This window comes from Dipodomys merriami, unplaced genomic scaffold (genome assembly GCF_024711535.1).
Source record: "Dipodomys merriami isolate MVZ:Mamm:240054 unplaced genomic scaffold, mDipMer1.0.p SCAF_3, whole genome shotgun sequence".
Lineage (NCBI taxonomy): Eukaryota > Metazoa > Chordata > Mammalia > Rodentia > Heteromyidae > Dipodomys > Dipodomys merriami.
The window spans coordinates 41,609,342-41,628,098 of record NW_027204492.1 but is presented as its reverse complement, the minus strand read 5'-3'; the positions used below and the strand labels follow the sequence as shown (position 1 = coordinate 41,628,098).

General features: G+C 44.5%; 2 protein-coding genes across 3 annotated transcripts; one reads left to right on the top strand and one right to left on the bottom strand.

The window, feature by feature from the left end:
• Positions 1-325: 325 nt before the first annotated feature.
• On the bottom strand, positions 326-14,294 carry Slc25a53 (solute carrier family 25 member 53). The gene is made up of 2 exons (XM_070039996.1): positions 14,107-14,294; positions 326-3,471 (listed from the first exon to the last, which is right to left on the bottom strand). Exon 2 carries the CDS (start codon positions 3,438-3,440, stop codon positions 2,520-2,522), a length of 921 nt encoding a protein of 306 aa, XP_069896097.1. The 5' UTR covers positions 3,441-3,471; positions 14,107-14,294; the 3' UTR covers positions 326-2,519.
• Positions 14,295-14,360: 66 nt separating this feature from the next.
• On the top strand, positions 14,361-17,673 carry Zcchc18 (zinc finger CCHC-type containing 18). 2 transcript variants are annotated; one of them, XM_070039994.1, is made up of 4 exons: positions 14,361-14,581; positions 14,812-14,864; positions 15,066-15,235; positions 15,860-17,673. In XM_070039994.1, exon 4 carries the CDS (start codon positions 15,971-15,973, stop codon positions 17,168-17,170), a length of 1,200 nt encoding a protein of 399 aa, XP_069896095.1. In that variant the 5' UTR covers positions 14,361-14,581; positions 14,812-14,864; positions 15,066-15,235; positions 15,860-15,970; the 3' UTR covers positions 17,171-17,673. The 2 variants fall into 2 exon arrangements, with proteins under 2 accessions (XP_069896095.1, XP_069896096.1); XM_070039995.1 differs by lacking the exon at positions 14,812-14,864.
• The last annotated feature ends 1,084 nt before the right edge of the window (positions 17,674-18,757 follow it).

The following is an 18,757-nucleotide window of genomic DNA, read 5'->3' as shown; positions in this document are numbered from 1 at the left end:
TCATGCCTGTGTTCCTAGCTATTCAGAAGGATGATATTTCATGATCACAGTTTGAAACCAGCCTGAGCATGAAAGTCTGTGAGACTCATATCTCCAATTAACAATCCAAAAGTTGGAGGTAGAGCTGTAGCTAAAGTGGCAAGAGTGTCAGCATTGAGCAAAAACAAATAAACAAAAAAGCAACTAAGGGACAGCCACCAGGCCCTAAGTTCAAGCCCCAGATCTTGAACCTGTGTATGCGTGCGTGAGTGCAGACATGCACATGTGTGTGCACACACACACAGAGATGCAACCATGGCATAAAGAATACAAACCCACCAAATGATTTTAAGTTGTAAGTAATTTTATTATTGTTATTATTATTATTATCATTGGCATCAATTTTATTAGCACAAAACTAAATCCACTATTAAAAGAAAACAAAACACAACCCAAAGGCCTGTGTATTGTTGACAATGAATCAGTAACATTATTTTCAGGTACAAGGGACAGCACCCTGAGGATATAGACCATATCACAGCTTTGTAAATCAATTCAGTAATTCACCCACATTATTGAGCACCTAGGCATAATGGAGGATTTAAAAATTCATACAAGATCCCTGCATCAGTGGCTCACACCTGTAATCCTAACTACTCAGGAGACTGAGATCTGAGGATTATGGTTTGAAACCAGCCTTGGCAGAAAAATCCCTGTGAGACTCATCTCCAATTAACCACTCAAAAACTGGAAGTGGAGCTGTGGCTCAAAATGGTAGAGCATTAGCCTTGAGCAACAGAGGTCAGGGACAGAGTCCCCTGAGTTCAAGCCCCACGACTGACAAAAATAAATCATACAAGAATCCTGGCTTTGAAGAAGTTTGCAGTCAAGTTGGTGGTATTGTAGAATGGAAAGAATGTCAGGCCACATGGGATCAGTGAAATCAGTTCTGTGTTGGTGGGCTCTTAGAAAATGGACATCACAAGCCGGGCACCAGTGGCTCACTCCTGTAATCCTAGCAACTCAGGAGGCTGAGATCTGAGGATTGCAGTTCAAAGCCAGCCCGGGCAGGAAAGTCCGTGAGACTCTTATCTCAAATTAACCACCAGAAAACTTGAAGTGGTGCTGTGGCTCAAGTGGTAGAGCATTCAATCGCCTTGAGCTGAGGAGCTGAGGGACAGCACCCAGGTCTAGAGTTCAAGCCCCACGACCGACAAAAAAAAACAAACCAACCAACAAAAAAGGGACATCACAGCAACTAACAACATCACATTCGTTTGGGGTAAATAAAAGAAAAGGGTCTATGGAAAACATGAGTTGGGTTTTGAGAACGGGAAGGCTTTAGTAGACTGTCCAAAAGCTGCAAGGTAGAAATGACAGTGAGGTTCAGTGTGGCCACAGATATGTTCATGGTGTGTTTGGGGACAGGAGAATAGTTCATTTTGGCTGGAGTATGGGGTCCACATAAGCAGGAGTGGTGTGCTGAGTTGAAAGGTGTATAGGGGTCATCTTTTGAATGCTCTAATTGACAGGTTATGATCTGTATGACCTGTAATCCTAGCTACTCAGGAGGCTAAGATCTGAGGATCAGGGCTGAAGCCAACTCAAGTAGACAATCTGAAAGATTCTTATCTCCAATTCACCAGCAAAAAGCCAGAAGTAGAACTGTGGTTCAATTGGCAGACTGCCAGCCTTGAGTGAAAATGCTAAGAGCATGAGGCCCTGAGTTCAAGGCCCACGAAAAGAAATTTATATCATAGTCACTATATTCATCAAAACATGTGAACAATTGTGAAGAGATATGGTCATCTTACTTCCAGACGTCTTCAAGAAATGCAAGGGGGCATCTAAACAATGTAATCACCTTGCTATTAAAAAATGTTCCAGCAGATAACCCCAAACAACCTAGAGTAAAAATTCCTTATTTTGCACGTAATTATATTTCATCCTATCCAGGGACCCTATCTCTTTTCACTGCCATCTCCAGACTCACCAATTCTTGCACTTGATGAGTTGAAGCCAGGTAAAATTAGGATTTCCAGCCATAGCTGCCACCCCAAAATTAGGACCCATAGCATAAGAGAGCGGGGTTGTGATAGAGGCAGTGAACCACAGCATGAAAATGTAGCCATCTGAGTTTTCCAGAATCTCCATCCTCAGAGTCTAGCATAGTTTATTGCAGTTGGAGTTCTACTCACTTTGGTCTGGAGGCCATCTGGAGGAGTCTCAGCCACACAATGACTGTATGAGATCATCTTTTTAAGTTTGCTTGTAATAAGGAATTTCTGGCAGGAATTACATTTACAGACCTCTTGCCTGTAAAGCTACTGAAGTTGTGGATAGATTGGGGTGCCCAGGGGATCTTGTTGGGCTTTATCTGTGCTTAACAGGCTAGTAATTGGGAACTTCTCCCAGGCGATGACACTTTACAGATACTAAAATCGATTGCATTAGATCATCAAGCCAAAGAAGTAAGCTATATAGAAACAACCAGGCAGGATCTAGAGCAAAGATGTCATGGTCACATTTCCTGTAGTTAGTCAGTCTTTCACCTCTTTCTTAGAGTGAGACTTCCTTTGTAGGAAGTCATGGATAGCAGTAGTGAGGCCCCAGGTCACACTTGACCTGAGAATAACCAGGGAACCCCCTCGGTAGATCAAGAGCACCTTTCGGCCCCGAGTGTCCCACAAATCCCGGGCAGAGGCCCACAGGCTTGGCATTCTCTGCCAGCCAATATGGGACTGCATGTTGGCAACCAGAACAATGAGAGGATACAGAATGAGGCAGGTGATTGTCCCATTGACACTACCCGATACCAAGGCAGGAACCCAATGGGGTAGGCCTTGCTGTGCCAAGCCCTCCTGGATGGGATCCTTGAAAGAGAAATACAGAGCACTTCCCAGGCTGTTTCTGACGAGAACAGGCCAGAAACCACGATAATAGCCCAGTGAAAGCCGCCCCCACAGCCCATAGGAGTTGAATTCCTTGAGAATGCTGACTGTGCTGGGGAAGCGAGCTTGCTTCCGGCCATCCTGAAGCACATTTTGCACTCTTTCAAAGGGACTCAGTGCCACAGCTTCCACCACACCAGACATGAGGCCTGCAGCCCAGCGGTGTCCCAAGGGATGTGGCCCAACAGGGGAGAAAAAGCACAGCAGGCTGTCATATGTCCCAAACAAGAGAGTCCCTTGCAAAGTCTTGGAGAGAAGAGGTGGGTAGATCCCCCGGTAGAAGTACTGAGGACCTTCATGCCAAAGTTGCTTCATAGCCTCTGACACAGCCATAGCATGGATCTGCTGCCGGAAAACCACCTTATAGATAGGGAAGGTCAGAAAAGTAGACATAAAGTTGGAAATGGCTCCAAGTGTGTAGGCCTGGGAGGGCCAGCTTTTCTTTCCTGGAACCTCTGCTCGTGTCCAGTGCTGAAGCTCCTTCCCAGCAGAGTGGTTCTGCTCCCCCATGCTGAAGAAAGCGAGATGCAGATGGGAGAAACTGGTAAGAGGAAGGGAAAAAGTAAGTTAGACTGTCCATGTAAACCTGTTGGCAAGTATTTTCATTGCTTGGTTAGAAACAGAGCCCTATGAAACTCAGGTCTAAGAACATAATTCTTTGGACTAGTTTCTGAGAAACAGACATACACTTAAGAGATTAAGGATTTATGAAACTAACTGGGCAAGCCTGTAGTCCTAGCTACTTGGGACATGGAAATCTAGAAGATCATGGTTTGAGGCCAGCCTGGGAAAAAAAATCATGAAATTCCATCTTTACCAATGGCTGGGCCTGGTTGTGTGTACCTGTCATCCCAGCTATATGGGAAAATACAAATAGCAGGTGATTCCAACTGACTAGGCATAAAACAAGACCTTACTGGGGCTGGGAAAGTGGCTCAGTGGTAGAGTGCTTGCCTTGCATGCATGAGGCCCTGGGTTCGAATCCTTAACACCACATACGCAAAAAAAGAAAAAAGCCAGAAGTGCTGCTGTGGCTCAAGTGGTAGAGCACTAGCCTTCAGCTGAAGAGCTGAGGGACAGCGCCCAGGCCCAGAGTTCAGGCCCCAAGACCAGACCCAAAACAACAACAAAAAAACCCCAAGACCTTATCTAAAAAATGACCAGTGTAAAAAAAAAGGTAACGAGTGGCTAAAATGATTGACCACTTCCAAATGTGAGGATCAAAGTTCAAACTCCAATAATGTAAAAAAAAAAAAAAAAAGAAGAAAGAAAGAAAAAGAAAAACTCATCAATCTTTTTCTTTCTTTTTTTCTTTCTTTTTTTTGGGGGGGGAGCGTTCCGCTCATGGGGCCTGAACTCTGGGCCTGGGTGCTGTCCCTCAGCTCTTCAGCTCAAGGCTAGCGCTCTACCACTTGAGCCACAGTGCCACTTCCGGCTTTTTTCTTTTTGCTTATGTGGTGCTGAGGAATCGAACCCAGGGCCTCAGGCATGCAAGGCAAGCGCTCTACCACTGAGCCACCTTCCCAGCCCCCAAACTCATCAATCTTAAATAAAAAGAAAAGCAGTTTTTCTTGAAAGCTACTTCTACAGTATTTTGCTAATATAACAAATTTCAATACACACATGAGACTGTGGAAGGAAGGCTCCAAAACCTATTGTGTTCAACTTCCACTACATACAACTTGGCATTTTAGGAACTTCTAGAGTTGTAGGTTGTTTTGATCTTCAACTTTTGTTTTGCTTCAATTATTTGTAAGTAGTTTCAAAGGGGTTTCAATTGAACATGTCAGTTTGTGAGTACAATGCACATTGATCAATGTCACCTTGTTGATGATCCAAAACAATTTTTGTGGTACAAAAATCTGAACTTAGGGGCTGGGAATGTGGCTTAGTGGTAGAGTGCTTGCCTAACATGCATGAAGACCTGGGTTTGATTCCTCACTACCACATAAACAGAAAAGGCCAGAATTGGTGCTGTGGCTCAAGTGGTAGAGTGCTAGCCTTGAGTGAAAAGAAGCTCGAGGCAGAGCCCAGGCCCTGAGTTCAAGCCCCAGGACTGGCAAAAAAAAAAGAGTATATAGTGTCAAACAGGAGTTCACTCCCAGGACTGGCAAAAAAAAAGAAAAGAAAAGAAAAACTGAACTCAGACCTCACCCATGATAGGCAAGAGTTCAGTTACTGAGCCATATCCCAAAACCTACCAGAAAGTATTTTTAAAGGTATTCAATAATTGTAGTGCAATATTTTAAAGGTTGATAGTAACTTTGGGGTGAGAAGAATCTCCTCACTTTTCTCAGTAGATTTATGCTTCAATTATATGTGTCTCATGGCAAGACCCCATCTATTCCCCCAATTAGAAGGAAAGAGCAGCTGCTTCTGGAAGTTTGATGCCCAGTATTTAAGCACCTGGCAAGTGTATTTACAACAGAGCACAGTTTCTTCACATCCACCATTGACATTTGAGATAATGTATTTTTTTTGCTAGTCCTGGGATTTGAACTCAGGGCCTGGGTGCTATCTCTGAGCTTCTATAGCTCAAAGCTAGCACCCTACCATTTGAGTCACAGCACCTCTTCCAGCTTTTTCTGAGTAGTTTATTGGAGATAAGAGTCTCACAGACTTTCCTGCCCAGGCTTTGAATTGTGATCCTAAAATCTTAGCCTACTGAGATTACAGGTGTGAGCCACCAGCACCTGGAAATTCTTCTCTCTCTCTTTTTTCTGATAGTGGTGCTCTTACCACTAAGCCATGCCTCCAGCCCTGATCTATGCTTATTTTGAGTACACACCTATCCAATTATGCTAGGCTTCTTGGAAGCTAGGATCACAGGCAAGGGCCACCTCATCCAGATATCTATTAAGATGTCTCAAAAACTGTGTTTATGTTTTAACCCAGATTGGCCATTAACCAGGATACTCATAAACTCAACCAAGCTAGGAATACAGTTGTGCACCACTAGGGTCCTGCTGAGCAGAATGTGCTTTATTATTAGGACCTGTCCTTTTTGTTGTCCTTTTTGTTGTTTAGCTCCAAGCCTTATTCTCCTTACTGCTTACTCATAGCACCAGTACAGATCTACCCAATATGACAGACAAAAATGTCTCTAAGCTGGGCACCAGCCTTAGCTCAGGCCTATACTCCTAGCTATTCAGGAGACTGAGATATCAGGATTGCCATTCGAAGCCACCCTGGACAGGAAAATCTGTCAAACTCTTCTCTTCAATCAAACACCCAACCAAAAAATCCAGAAGTAGATATGTGGCTCAAGTGGTAGAGCACTAGACTTGAGAAAAATAAAACCTCAGGGACAACTCCCAAGCCCTGAGTTTAAGCCCCAAGACAGGAACCAAAATAATAAATAAATAAATAAATAAATAAACAAATAGATCCTCCAAAGACGACAAGATAACTTGTCTCATGGAAGGAAATATTACTCTATGTTCTGAATCACAGTATTATAGGGAAAAGGCAGTGCTAGAACTGCAAGCTATTGTTTCCCATCCCACAAAGGTAGGGAGCAAATGGGAGGAAATGGGAGCAAAATCAACTTGGGAGCCAGGACACATGAAGGAACTTTGAGATCAAACAGAAATGAGAGCTAGATTCAGTGGCACAACCATTAAGTCTCAGCTAGACAGGAGGTTAAAGAAGGAGATTCAGTTGAGTGCAGGAGCTCCAGAACAGCCTGGGCAGGAAAGCACAAAAGAAGAAGGGAGGGATGAAGGAAGGGAAAAGGAATGGAGGAAGAAAAGAAAGGGGACTCAGTGGAGACCCCAGGCAGTTTTTCCTGAAGGCATTGTCTTTCCCTGGGCTGAGGAGACAAAGCGTGCAGCAGAGGGAGCTGCTGTGTGTGAGTGAGAGGAAGCACCCAGTTGTCTGGATAGGGGAGGGGAGGAAGGGGAGAGGACATGATGAGCAACTGATAGAAAACCTGGTGGGAATTGTACAGCACAAGTTTCATATACAATCTTGAGCTATGAGGTCTGGGGTGGGGTTGGTGTTGGGAATCTGCATTAACAGACTGTGGCTCACACAGTGGGGGAGAAGAGGGTGCTGGCTGAGGCCCCACTGCAGCCTCTCTGGGTTGCCACACTCACAGCCTGCCTTGGAGTGAGTGCTTCTCCTTCCACAATTGTCCTCCTCAGCAAGGCTTTCCCTCTGGCTTCTTGTCATGTCCCATTCTTATCCCCCGATGACACTTACAACTGTCCCTTCCCCTGGAGCCACATTCATCTCTTAGTGGAGAGGACAAGTTCAGACTCCTGTGTTCTGCTCATCATCCCCCTTACACACACACACACACACACACACACACACACACACACACACACACCAAGTTCAGACTCCTGTGTTCTGCTCATCATCCCCCTTACACACACACACACACACACACACACACACACACACACACACACACACACACACACACACACACACACACACACACACACACCATATTCCATGAAGGCCTTAAGCCTCAGCCTCCTTTACTGTCATGGCTAAAAGGAGATTGGGGGGGGGGGGAGCAGGGTGTGCATGACTTGGCCTAGACCCTTTAGCTGAGAACTGACCAGAAGCAAAGGCTTCAGAGTCTCACTGCCTGCATCCCTCTGGGGCAACCCTGGCAGCCACTTCCATTCCTCCCGGGCCAAGGGGTCTTCTTCCTCACATCAGGCCTGGCTCCACACAGGTCTGCCAATCCACAGGAAACTGGAGTCTTCCTCAGCTCTCCTATCCAGGGTCCTTCCAAGTTTCATCTGTGCCTAAATAAGGGTGTGTGGTGAGATAAATGTTTGCACCCTCTTGTACCTCAGAGTTCAGTAATGTCCCACTTCCTCCCTACCTTTTGTAAACGTGCTCACAAACTCCAGGAGACAGAATAACTTAGCAAAAAGAAAAAGCCTACGATTATGGCAGATCAGCATTGCAAGCAACAGTTCTGTTATCAAATTTCTATATGATCTTTAGAAATGCATTTACATTTTGGAGTCTCATCTACTTTACTGATAAAGCGAACAGACAGGACAAAATACTCAGCGGGCTTCCCCATAGCTTTTTGCAGGGTTACAGGAGTTAGGGAATGAATTCACACCAATACTTGATCAAGAGGAATTTTACTTTAGTACCTCTGATTCTTTCCGCTCATTTAGAAGGGTTAAAAGTGAACAATAATTTAGAAACATCTTACCTCAAATATCTCATCCATCATATATTCATTATAAATAACTAATTATAAAGAATTCATAACCTGGTATGGTGGCTCACACCTGTAATCCTAGCTACTTAGGAGGCTGAGCTCTGAGTATCACAATTATAAGGAAGCCCAGGAATGTCTGGACTTATCTCCAATTAACCACCAGAAAACCAGAAGTGGAGCTGTGGCTCAAAGTGGTAGGGCACTAACCTTGACTGAAAGAGCTCAGGGACAGGACCCACGCTCTGAGTGCAAGCCCCCAGACTGACAAAAAAAAAAAAAAGAAAGAATTCATTACAAATTGAATTCTTCAAGGACACATGCACCTCCATGTTTATTGCAGCACTGTTCGCAATAGCAAGGATATGGAAACAACCTAGAAGCCCCACCACAGATGAATGGATCCAAAAATTGTGGTATCTATACACAATGGAATATTATGCAACCATTAGAAATGACAAAATAATGGCATTTGCAGGGAAATGGATGGAGCTAGAAGGAATCATGTTGAGCGAGGTAAGCCAAGAACGAAGAGACAAACAGTACATGGTCTCCCTGATAAGTGGATGCTAAATACAAAATGTTAGGTGATATAACAAAACTAACAGGACTTAAGAAACAAAGAACAAATTGAATTCTTTTCCTTTTATGGAAGGAAAGAAATTTACTTTTTCATGTATCTTTCTGCTAAGATGCTTTGATGGCATATAGAAAATTTGAGACTTTACCATGTGCTTAGTTGTGTGACCTTGGGCAGGGGTTTAGTCTGGGGTTTTTCTGCTATAAAATGAGAACAATAAGACCTACCACAAAAGGTTGCTGTAAAGATTAATAACATAAAATGATATAAAGTGGTTGAGAAGCCATTACTTGATGATATTTGTACAAAGTATCAAAAAAAAGATTCTTCCCAACTCCATCATTCCTCTCCACACATCACATGCTCCTGCACCAGATAAGAGCAGCTTCCATAACCAGCCCTGTGTCCCTATGTGTGGGAAGCAAAGACCTTTTTTTTTGTAAATGCAAAGGCACAGCATAAACATCTGGGAGGACCTGGCTCCTTAGCATGAGTTCCAACATAGAGAAAGGGCCTACAGTTTGCCTTGAGAACTTTTCACTTAAACACCCTCTGATCAGCCTCATACGCCTATACCCAGTCAACTGAGCCTAGGGCACTCTAGACTGTCCTGGCCAGGCTAGAACAGGTAGGTATTCCATACCAAGATCCAGCCCTACATTTGTATGTACATTTGGTCAGCTCACAAATACACATTGTTCAGCTACTACATCCTATGGGTAAATCCCAGTGGAGCAAGAGATGTAAAGGAATTCACACCTGTACTTGGTCAAATGCTTGGGAACATAGTGGAGGAGACAGCTCAGCAATAAAGACAAAAATAAAGGGTGTTGGGCTGGGAAGGTGGCTCAGTGGTAGAGCGCTTGCCTTGCATGCATGAGGCCCTGGGTTCGATTCCCCAGCACCACATAAGCAGAAAGAAAAAAAGCCGGAAGTGGCGCTGTGGCTCAAGTGGTAGAGCACTAGCCTTGAGCTGAAGAGCTGAGGGACAGCACCCAGGCCCAGAGTTCAGGCCCCACGACCGGACCCAAAAAAAAAATAAATAAATAAAGGGTGCAATAACCAAGATTAAAGCAGAAAGACAAGTTCAATGTGTATTACCTGGGACAGAAAAAAAAAAACAGTGTTATCAAGGATTTGGTAGAAAAGGAACCCCACTACTTGTTGGTGGTGATGTAAATTAGTACATTTGCTATGGAAATTAGTATGAATGAACCCAAATAATAGCTGGATATCAAAATTTCACACCGGTAATCCTAGCTATTGGGGAAGTTAAGAATTGGAGGATCATGTTTCAAAGCCAGCCAGGCAGAAAAGTCACAGACCCATCATCTCCATGAAGATGTGGTGGTGTGTACCTGTAATCCTAATAATAATGAGAAACAAAGTATATAGACTGCAGTCTAGGTATGTACCCAGGTAGGAAGCGAGATTCTACTGAAAAATATTCTATCCAGCAAAACATAGGGTAGGAGTTATGGTTCAGTGATAGAGCCCGAGACTAATAAGATAGAGACTCTTAGTTCAAACCCACATACCACCCAATAAAATCCTATTACATGATCCAGCTAGCCCACACCTGGGTATATATCCAGAGGAAATTAAAAGCATACCAGAGAGATACCTATAAGCCCAAGTTTATTGCAGGTAGCACTATTACAATGAGGAAGCTATGGAATCAGCCTAGGTGCTTATCAACTGATGAATGGATAAAGAAAATGTGATACATACATTAATATAATAGAGTAGTATTCAGCCATAAAGAAGAGTGAAATCTTGAAGCAAAATATGTGAAACTGGAAAACACTATGTCACGTGAAGTTAGCCAGGCTTAGAATGGTAAATACAGGACATCCTTCATTATATGTGGAAGAATTTTTTTAAGTCCACCTGATAGTAGAATAGCAGTGAAGAGGGAGGGTAGGAAGAATGTAGCAGAAAGGTAGCTGAATGTGATACATGGTGTATGTATATATGAAAACATACTGAATCCAATTAATATGTACACTTAATGTGTACCAATTAATGAATAAACTTTCTGAGGAAGGATATCTTACACAATCCTTAAACAATGAAAAGACTTGTTAGGTGAAAGAGTGGGAGTAGACATTCTAGGTGGAAGAGGCCTGAGATGGAGGCTAGAAAGTGCTGTGGGAGGGGACTGGCAACGCACTGTGAAAGGAGGTAGGCATACTATATGGAAAGACAGCCACATTTGTAAGTTGCAGGGGACAGGAATTTTGGAGTCAGACAGCTCTAAGTTTGAATTTTGTTGCACTACATCCTAGCTTTATGATCGTGTAAAATGATAGTCGTGATAGTGTAAAATGATGAGGTAAATCACATAATATCTGGGACATATATAAATTGTTCCCTAGATTATATTCGTAGTTTCACTTTCCAAAAATGAAACAGCATTTAGGATACGATTACAACTAAACAAATCCAAAGGCTTCCATTGATCTAAAGCAGGGGTCATCTGCAGAATGATTTTTCCCCTCCCCTTCTTTCCCTTCCCTTCTCTTCCTTTCCTTTCCTTTTGTAATGTTGAGGATCAAACCCAAGGCATCATCTATGCTATACAATTGCTCTACAACTGAGTTATATTCCAAGCCTTCCAGAATACGCTTTAAGTTGTTTGGAAAACAGTAAAGAAGAGTTTTCATAGCCTCTGCACTTTGACAGTCCCTGGGCTGGAGTCCTAGGAGCTCCACCTGCAAGTTTTTATGGCCATACACAAATTACTTAACCTTCCTAAAACTCAATTTTTCTCTATGCAAAATGGGATAATGATGCCTGTCTGGGAAGGATTGCTGGGAAACTGAAATGAGATAGCAGATGGAAAATTCCTGGCACAGCAGAGGCAAGCAGCCAAAAGTGGCTAATACTGTTTCATCTGAAGTCTTCGTCTCCTAACCTTCAGGCTTTAAAGGCTTATTTGTTGAAAGTAGAAAATGTGTTCACTTTGGAAGCATCATTTAGAGCATACTCCCACATTGAAGGCCAGAGATAAGGGATGCCCTGTATCCATTTGGAGCCACCCGATAAATCTGCACATGTTTCTCCCACCTCTGCTCTAAGAGACTCTTGCTTTGTTCTACTGGCCCAACTCCTGCACTTGTTTTTACAAATCTATTTTCTTTTATTATTTTTATGAGGTCTATTTTTGGTCCCATCCCCAAGTGCAGATATCTCATTAGGTGAGGGAGCCAATAAAAACATGGAACAAGGGTGTGTGAAAAGGAGAAGTCAGGGTCTGATGGCATGGTGCTGAGAAACAGAAGGAAGACTGTGAAGTAACCCAGCAATTAGTGGCAACCTCACCCCTGACTGCAGGGTGAGCATCTTGCCTTCTTAGTGCCTCCAACATTGCACCTTCCAGTACCAAGGCCCAAGGGTTCCATCTCCAAGAGGAAAGACCCAACACTGAGATGAAAGGTGCATCCTCTTCAAAACTGCATTGTTGACTCTAAGGAATCTTCCATACTGGGCTTGTAAATAAGAAAGTAGAAAAGAAAGGCAACATACTCCAGCAGGCAGAAGATGAAGCCAAGAGTAGTTCAAGAGCATCAGGCTGCTCACTTGTGTCCAAGCATCAGGAAACAAGAACAAACCCCACAGGACCCTGCTAGCCACAGTGTACATTAGGGAAGTAATATCTGCTCTCTAAGAACCAGATGTCAGGGAAAATGGAGCAGGTTTCTTAGCCCCTGCTTCATGGCCCATTCATTCTGGACAACCCTGCATGCTGTTTCCATGGAGTTGCTCCTTCTCTGAGGCCTGTGATGCCAAATCCAGCAAAGTAGAAGTCCCCTGAAGAGCTCACAGAAGGGCAACCTAGCAACCTATCCTTCAGCCAGGAAATGAAAGAACTCTATCAGTGGCGGAGCTGTGATGTGGGCGTTCAGTCAAATAGTGTTCTATTTCTCCCATTTCCTCCTCAAGCAGGAGTTGCAAGGAGGAAGGTGTTAGGAAGAAGGGTGATAAAGCAGCGGTTCTTAACTATTTGAGGGCCATAGAGACATCTGAAAAATCGTCAGAAAAATGCACAAAGTTCAATTTGTCTGAATAGTTTGAGGAAGAACCCTAGGCAGGCACCTCTGCTGTGGAATTAAGTTTCATGACAGATACATTATGGACAGATTCAAGCCTTTCAGCTTGACAGTGGTCTAAAATCCTCCTTACACTTGAGAATCAACTAAAGCAACAGTTAAGATTTGAATCACACTTCTGACCCCTACTCCTTGTCAATCAAGTCCCCAGAGGTGGAGCCCAGGAATCCGCATTTCAAGCAAGATTTTCCAAACAGCTGTGCTGGAACCAACACTTTGGATAACAGCATAAGTTTTGTATGCAGTGTCTCATTCCAAAGTGTGCCTTCACATTCTAACTCTAGGTGAGTCATTTTCTTCTGATTCTTAGCTCCTTTAGGATCATAAGGGATATAGAAATATTTTTGTTTTGTTTGGTGGGGTTTTGTTTGCTTACTTGTTTTTCGTGGTACTGGAGATGGAATGCAGGGTCTCTAGCCCCTTAAGGCAGGCACTGTACCACTTGAGCCACACCTCCACTCCCCTCCCCCAAGAAGTAACATTATTTTGTTCATCAACAGGAAGTTTGTTGCCGTGTGAAACTTGTGTTAACAAAAAGTGAAAGCAAATTGCCTCAGGTTTTTTTCCTGTACAATGAATGTACTCAAAGAGTACCATCCTCTTCTGTCACTCTGTGCCCAGTGTCTCTTCACAACCCCACAACCCCTAGCACTACCATCGCAAAAAGACTGCTGTTCAAATGGTCTGAGACTTCTTATATAAAAATGCTCTCCTGGCCATGTATTAGGCTGGGGTGCAAAAGTGGTTGCTGTTTCCAATTTGCTATAAGATACAGTGCATGATGCCCTAAACTTTCTGTGGCTCCATTTCTTCAACTGTAAAATGGAGATCGTAGTAACTAACCCCTGCTCGCTAGTTCAATATAGCTCCAAGTTGGTCCTCTCATCCCCATCACTGGGTTTTCTCCACTAACCCTTAATCCGATGGTGGAGAGTAGTGTTTAAAAGGAGCAGCCTTTGAAGTTAGACATGATGACCTGCGTGTGCGCGTTTAGCTCTGCACTTCCTAATCATACTGCCTAGGTGCCTACACCTCCCTCTCTGTTAAATGGGCACATCGCTTCTTCACAAGGATGATAAGAATAAATGTGAGGTCCGTGCGAGTGCACTTGCACCCTTGAAAGAGACATTCAATGTCTCCCCCCCCCCTTCCCTCCATACAAAGGTGAAGAACTCTCATTGTTCACTTGCTTTCTGCCCCACCTCGTGTTTAAGGCATCCGATCTCAAAGCGTGGTGGAGAGCCGAGGCGGAAGGCTATAGAAGGGAAGCGAAGGGAGCAGCAAACTCACGGGTGAAATGTATATGGGCCTCGGTCCGTGCGTCTGAGCTGCACTTGACGACGCCGCGCCACCGGCTCCCGCGCCGCTCTGTCGCAGCCCCCACCAGTAGGCTCCCCCTTCTCGCAGGCATTAGCATCAGGGACAAGGCTGTGCGGGGAGGCCGGCCCTGCGCCCCGCTGATTGGCCACGCCACCCCTCTCGTCAAGCTCTTTTGTCTCAATGGGAAGAGGCTGGAAAGAGCAGCAGCCGCTGGGCAGGCGGAACTAGAGGGCGGGGGCAGCCGCGGCTGCCTTGGAAACCGCTGCCTGGATTCTGCTACCCCTTGCTGGGCGGGCTAGCGTAGCAGCTCGCTTGGTTGGGCTGCCCCTGGTTTTTAGCGGCTGAGGAGGCGCCATCCATTTCCCCTGCAGGGCCCCAGAGACCGGAAGGCAAAACAGAGTTGTCAGCGAGGCCTGAGCATCTGCTGGCAACCCGCAGAGCCCAGGTAAAGAAATGGCTTGTTAAACTGAGGGAGGAGGTTGGGTTCATCTGCATGCTACTACCCATTGGTATTATTTGCTTGCACTTGGGGAGAGGGCGTTTTCAGGAAGATAGCAAAAAGCAAGGGTGAGAATTGGGAAGATGTCTGTCTTGAACCCCCTTTGCATCTCATTTCCTGTGAAGAAATGAAATGGAAGGCATACATCCAACTTTCCTTCCTTTTCTCTATGGCAGGCAGCCGATCAAAGATTCCGAATTTGAATTTTGTGAGGCAAATTGACAAGCTGGTAAGCTGATCATTGCCCTGGGTGAAGGTATGGGATAGATGGCAGAGGTTGGAGGGGCACAGAGGAAGGAGATTTGGGCTTCTGTTTCAAGGATGGGGAAAGGAATTTTTTCCTCCTGGAAACAGTGAAGAGGGTTAGCAGGATGACATGAAAGTCTGCTTCTGACATTTCTTCCTCTCCATTCCCTGGGCTGTGACGCAGTCCCAAATGCGTTGAGTATCTGGATCTGCTACCGGCTGTGGACTTGAGATCATCCATACCCATGACGTGAGCTCTCACCTAGGTACCTGTTTCAGAGGCTGGACCACAAACGAAGACGACTTTCCTAACTCCCATAAGAATCTGAAAAATAGCAGGAAACTTCTGAGAAGGTACATGGAAGAGGGGTGTTGCCACCTAAAACCTTGAGGTTCATAGACATGTTATTAATATTATAGATATAATACTAATAAACATTAATATGTGGGCTGGGAAGGTGGCTCAGTGGTAGAGTGCTTGCCCTGCATGCATGAGGCCCTAGGTTCGATTCCTCGACACCACATAAGCAGAAGAAGCCGAAAGTGACTCTGTGGCTCAAGTGGTAGGGAGCTAGCCTTGAGCTGAAGAGCTGAGAAACAGCGCTCAGGCCCAGAGTTCAGGCCCCCCAGCAGGCAAAAAATAAAATAAAAATAAAAGTAGACATTAATATGTGAAATGTAGACTATCATGGTCTATTTTGAGGGCTTAATATCTGCTCCAAACACTATTTCATCTAGAATTCTAAGCAACAGTTGTTACCCCTTCTGGAGAACAGGTGGAGGTGAGGGAGAAGGTTGAGGGTGGTGTAGATAAGGCTCTGAAAAATGCCCTGCCTTGTTGCTGGAATTTCTCAGAATTTTTAGGAGACAGTGCAAATGTAGACTATTTTGCAGTGTACTCAAGAAAGTGGAAAATGCAGATTGGTTCCTCTCAGCTCCATTCTGTTACTTGATTGATCTTTTTCTCTCCATTTACAGGCCCTACTGAAATACGAGGAAGAGATAGCCCAGGAACCTTGCTTTGGAGATTCCTGCAGGTTAGGCTTTTTCCCCCCTTAAAAGTCAGCAGATACTCTATCATCTTCAATCATGGCAAGTATCCTTGCACGAGTACGTAACAGCCAGCAGCAGAATGCACCCTTGCCACCCTGGGCCTGTTCCCTATTGAGGTCCCTAGGTGTGAGTCTTGCTCCTTTAATGACCAACATAGTAGAAAGAAATGTGAAATTGTTCTCTGGAAGGGTGGCGCCAGCTCAGGGGGAAGAAACATTTGAAAACTGGTTAACTCAAGTGAATGGGGTCCTGCCAGATTGGAATATACCTGAAGAACAAAAGTTGACTCTCCTGATGAAAACCCTCAGGGGTCCTGCCCGCGAGGTCATGCGTTTGCTCCAGGCTGCCAACCCCAGTCTAAGTGTGGCAGATTTTTTGCGGGCAATGAAACTGGTGTTTGGGGAGTCTGAGAGCAGCATGACTGCTCATGGTACATTTTTTAACACACTGCAGGCACAAGGGGAGAAAGCCTCCCTTTATGTGATCCGTTTAGAGGTGCAGCTCCAGAATGCTATGCAGGCAGGTGTCCTAGCAGAGAGAGATGCAAACCAGACTCGCCTGCACCAGCTCCTTGTAGGGGCTGAGTTGAGTAGGAACCTGCAAAACAGGTTTAAGCGTCTCCTCAGAATGTATGCGAATGAGCCAGAGAGCCTTCCCAGTTTTCTGGAAGTAATCAGGATGATAAGAGAAGAAGAGGATTGGGATGACAGTTTTATTAGACGGAAGCGGCCCAAGAGATCTGAGCCAATAATGGAGCGAGCAACCAGTCCTGTGGTATTTCAGGAGTTCCAGCCAATGACAATCAGCAGTGCTGACTCCAATGTGATAGAGATAGATGATACCCTGGGTGACTTAGATGAGGATGTGATTCTAGTGGAATCTGGGGACCCTCCACTCTCCTCAAATGCCCCACCCCTCAGAAGGAGGGTTACATCTCAGGACCAATTGCTGGTCATTGATTCCCCTAACCATTCCAGAGCTCGGTCTCCTTCTACTAGCTATGGTTCGACAAATAAAAATAATAGCCCTGAGGATATGCACAGAGGCAGGAAGCGCAAACACACAATCCCCTATTCCCTTTGTGGCCAGGAGGACCACTCTAAAGAACCCTGTGACAATGAGAACAAGGCACAGGTTTTTGCAACAGTGATGATCACACTACAGGAGCTGTCACATACGGAGGAGACATCAAAAGAAGTCCCTAGAGAACACAATGGCCTCTCAGGGTCACAATAAGATGCTACCTCCAAGCCCTAAATGAACCCTTAACTGTATTCAGAGTCTGAGGCTGTGGAAAACAAGGATGGGGGTGGGGTTCTTACTGAATGAATTCATCATAAAGCACTTTTCCATGGGGGGAAAAACAGTGTTATATACCAGCACAATGAAGGGTGATGGTTTGACCACTTTCCTTGTTTCCTTCTCTGCTTGCTTAATGGTCTTTTCTCTGTGTCTTTCTTCAAAGTTTTTATTCTATATTCTGTTCACCTGTGTTGCTGTGTTAAACACATCAAGAAAAATACAATAACTGAACTATAAATTCCCTGAAAATGACCCTCATATAAGCATTGTCAGTCCTTTGGTGAATGCCCTTCTAGATATTTCCCTGTATCTGTGTACCCAGTGGATATATGTGCAGATAAAAGTGATCAAATATAAGTGTTGTTCTATATACTCTTGTTTGATCAAATAATATATCTTGTAGACTTCGAAGTCAATGAATATATATTAGCATCTCATTTAACGACTGTGTGTTGTTCTTTTTAGAAAGATAAAGGAAAAATTAATTGTAAAAACTGTAATGGGGATATTATACAGTGGGGTAGGGTTTGGGGATTTGAAACAGCTCTTATATAGATGAGCACTGAAAGGGGCTGAATCTTTCCAAGAGCCTCTTGTCACACTGACCTGTCTCCTAGATTATAGAGCCACTATTTGCACCTACTGATTAATAATGCTCTAGTGCTCTCAAATGACAAGTGGGGAGGGCAACAAAAATAGAATAGTGAGTCAGACTCCAGTGGCCCATAATCCCAGGTATTCAGAAGGCTGAGGTTTAGATGATTGTGTTCAAAGCCAGCCTAGGCAGAAAAGTCTTGGCTACTCCATCTCCAATTAACCAGCAAAAAGACAGTCTAGAAGCATGTCTCCAGTTGCAGAGTGCCAGCTGAGAAAGCAAGTCAAGCAAGAAGGAGGCCTTGAGCTCAATCCATAGTATGGACAGGGACACACACACACACACACACACACACACACATACACACACACACACACAAATCTTCTAAAGAGTTCATTCTGATTCACACTAGGAAAGGCACACACACACACACACACACACACACACACACACACACACACACACACACACACACACACACGAATCTTCTAAAGAGTTCATTCTGATTCACACTAGGAAAGGCACCTCATCTGTTGTCCAGAGATTGGAGAGTGATGACATCTGAGTTTTGTTCCTGAGCTATACTAGTTCCTTATAGGTTCATTAGTTCCTGTGATGAACAGAAAAGACTGACAAAGGGGTGGGGATGCTTTCATTTAAGGTTTGGAACAGAGTGAAATGAACGCTGAAGATTGGAGGGTTTTTCCTGAAACATTGGTGCTTCCTTCCCTGGACTGAGGAGACAAAGTGTGCAGCAGTGGGAGCTGCTGTGTGTGGGAGAGGAAGCATCCAGCTGTCGGTAGGGGAGAGGAGGAAAGGGAAAGGACATGATCAGGACAGGTCTACACTGACAGCGACAGAAAGGCTGGTAGGAATTGTACAGCACAGGTTTTACACACAATCTTGAGCTATGTGGTCTGGGGTGG

Coding starts and splice junctions, on each gene's coding strand:
- Zcchc18 (XM_070039995.1), top strand. CDS start 15,971: ATGGCAAGTATCCTTGCACGAGTACGTAACAGCCAGCAGCAGAATGCA.
- Slc25a53 (XM_070039996.1), bottom strand. CDS start 3,440: ATGGGGGAGCAGAACCACTCTGCTGGGAAGGAGCTTCAGCACTGGACA.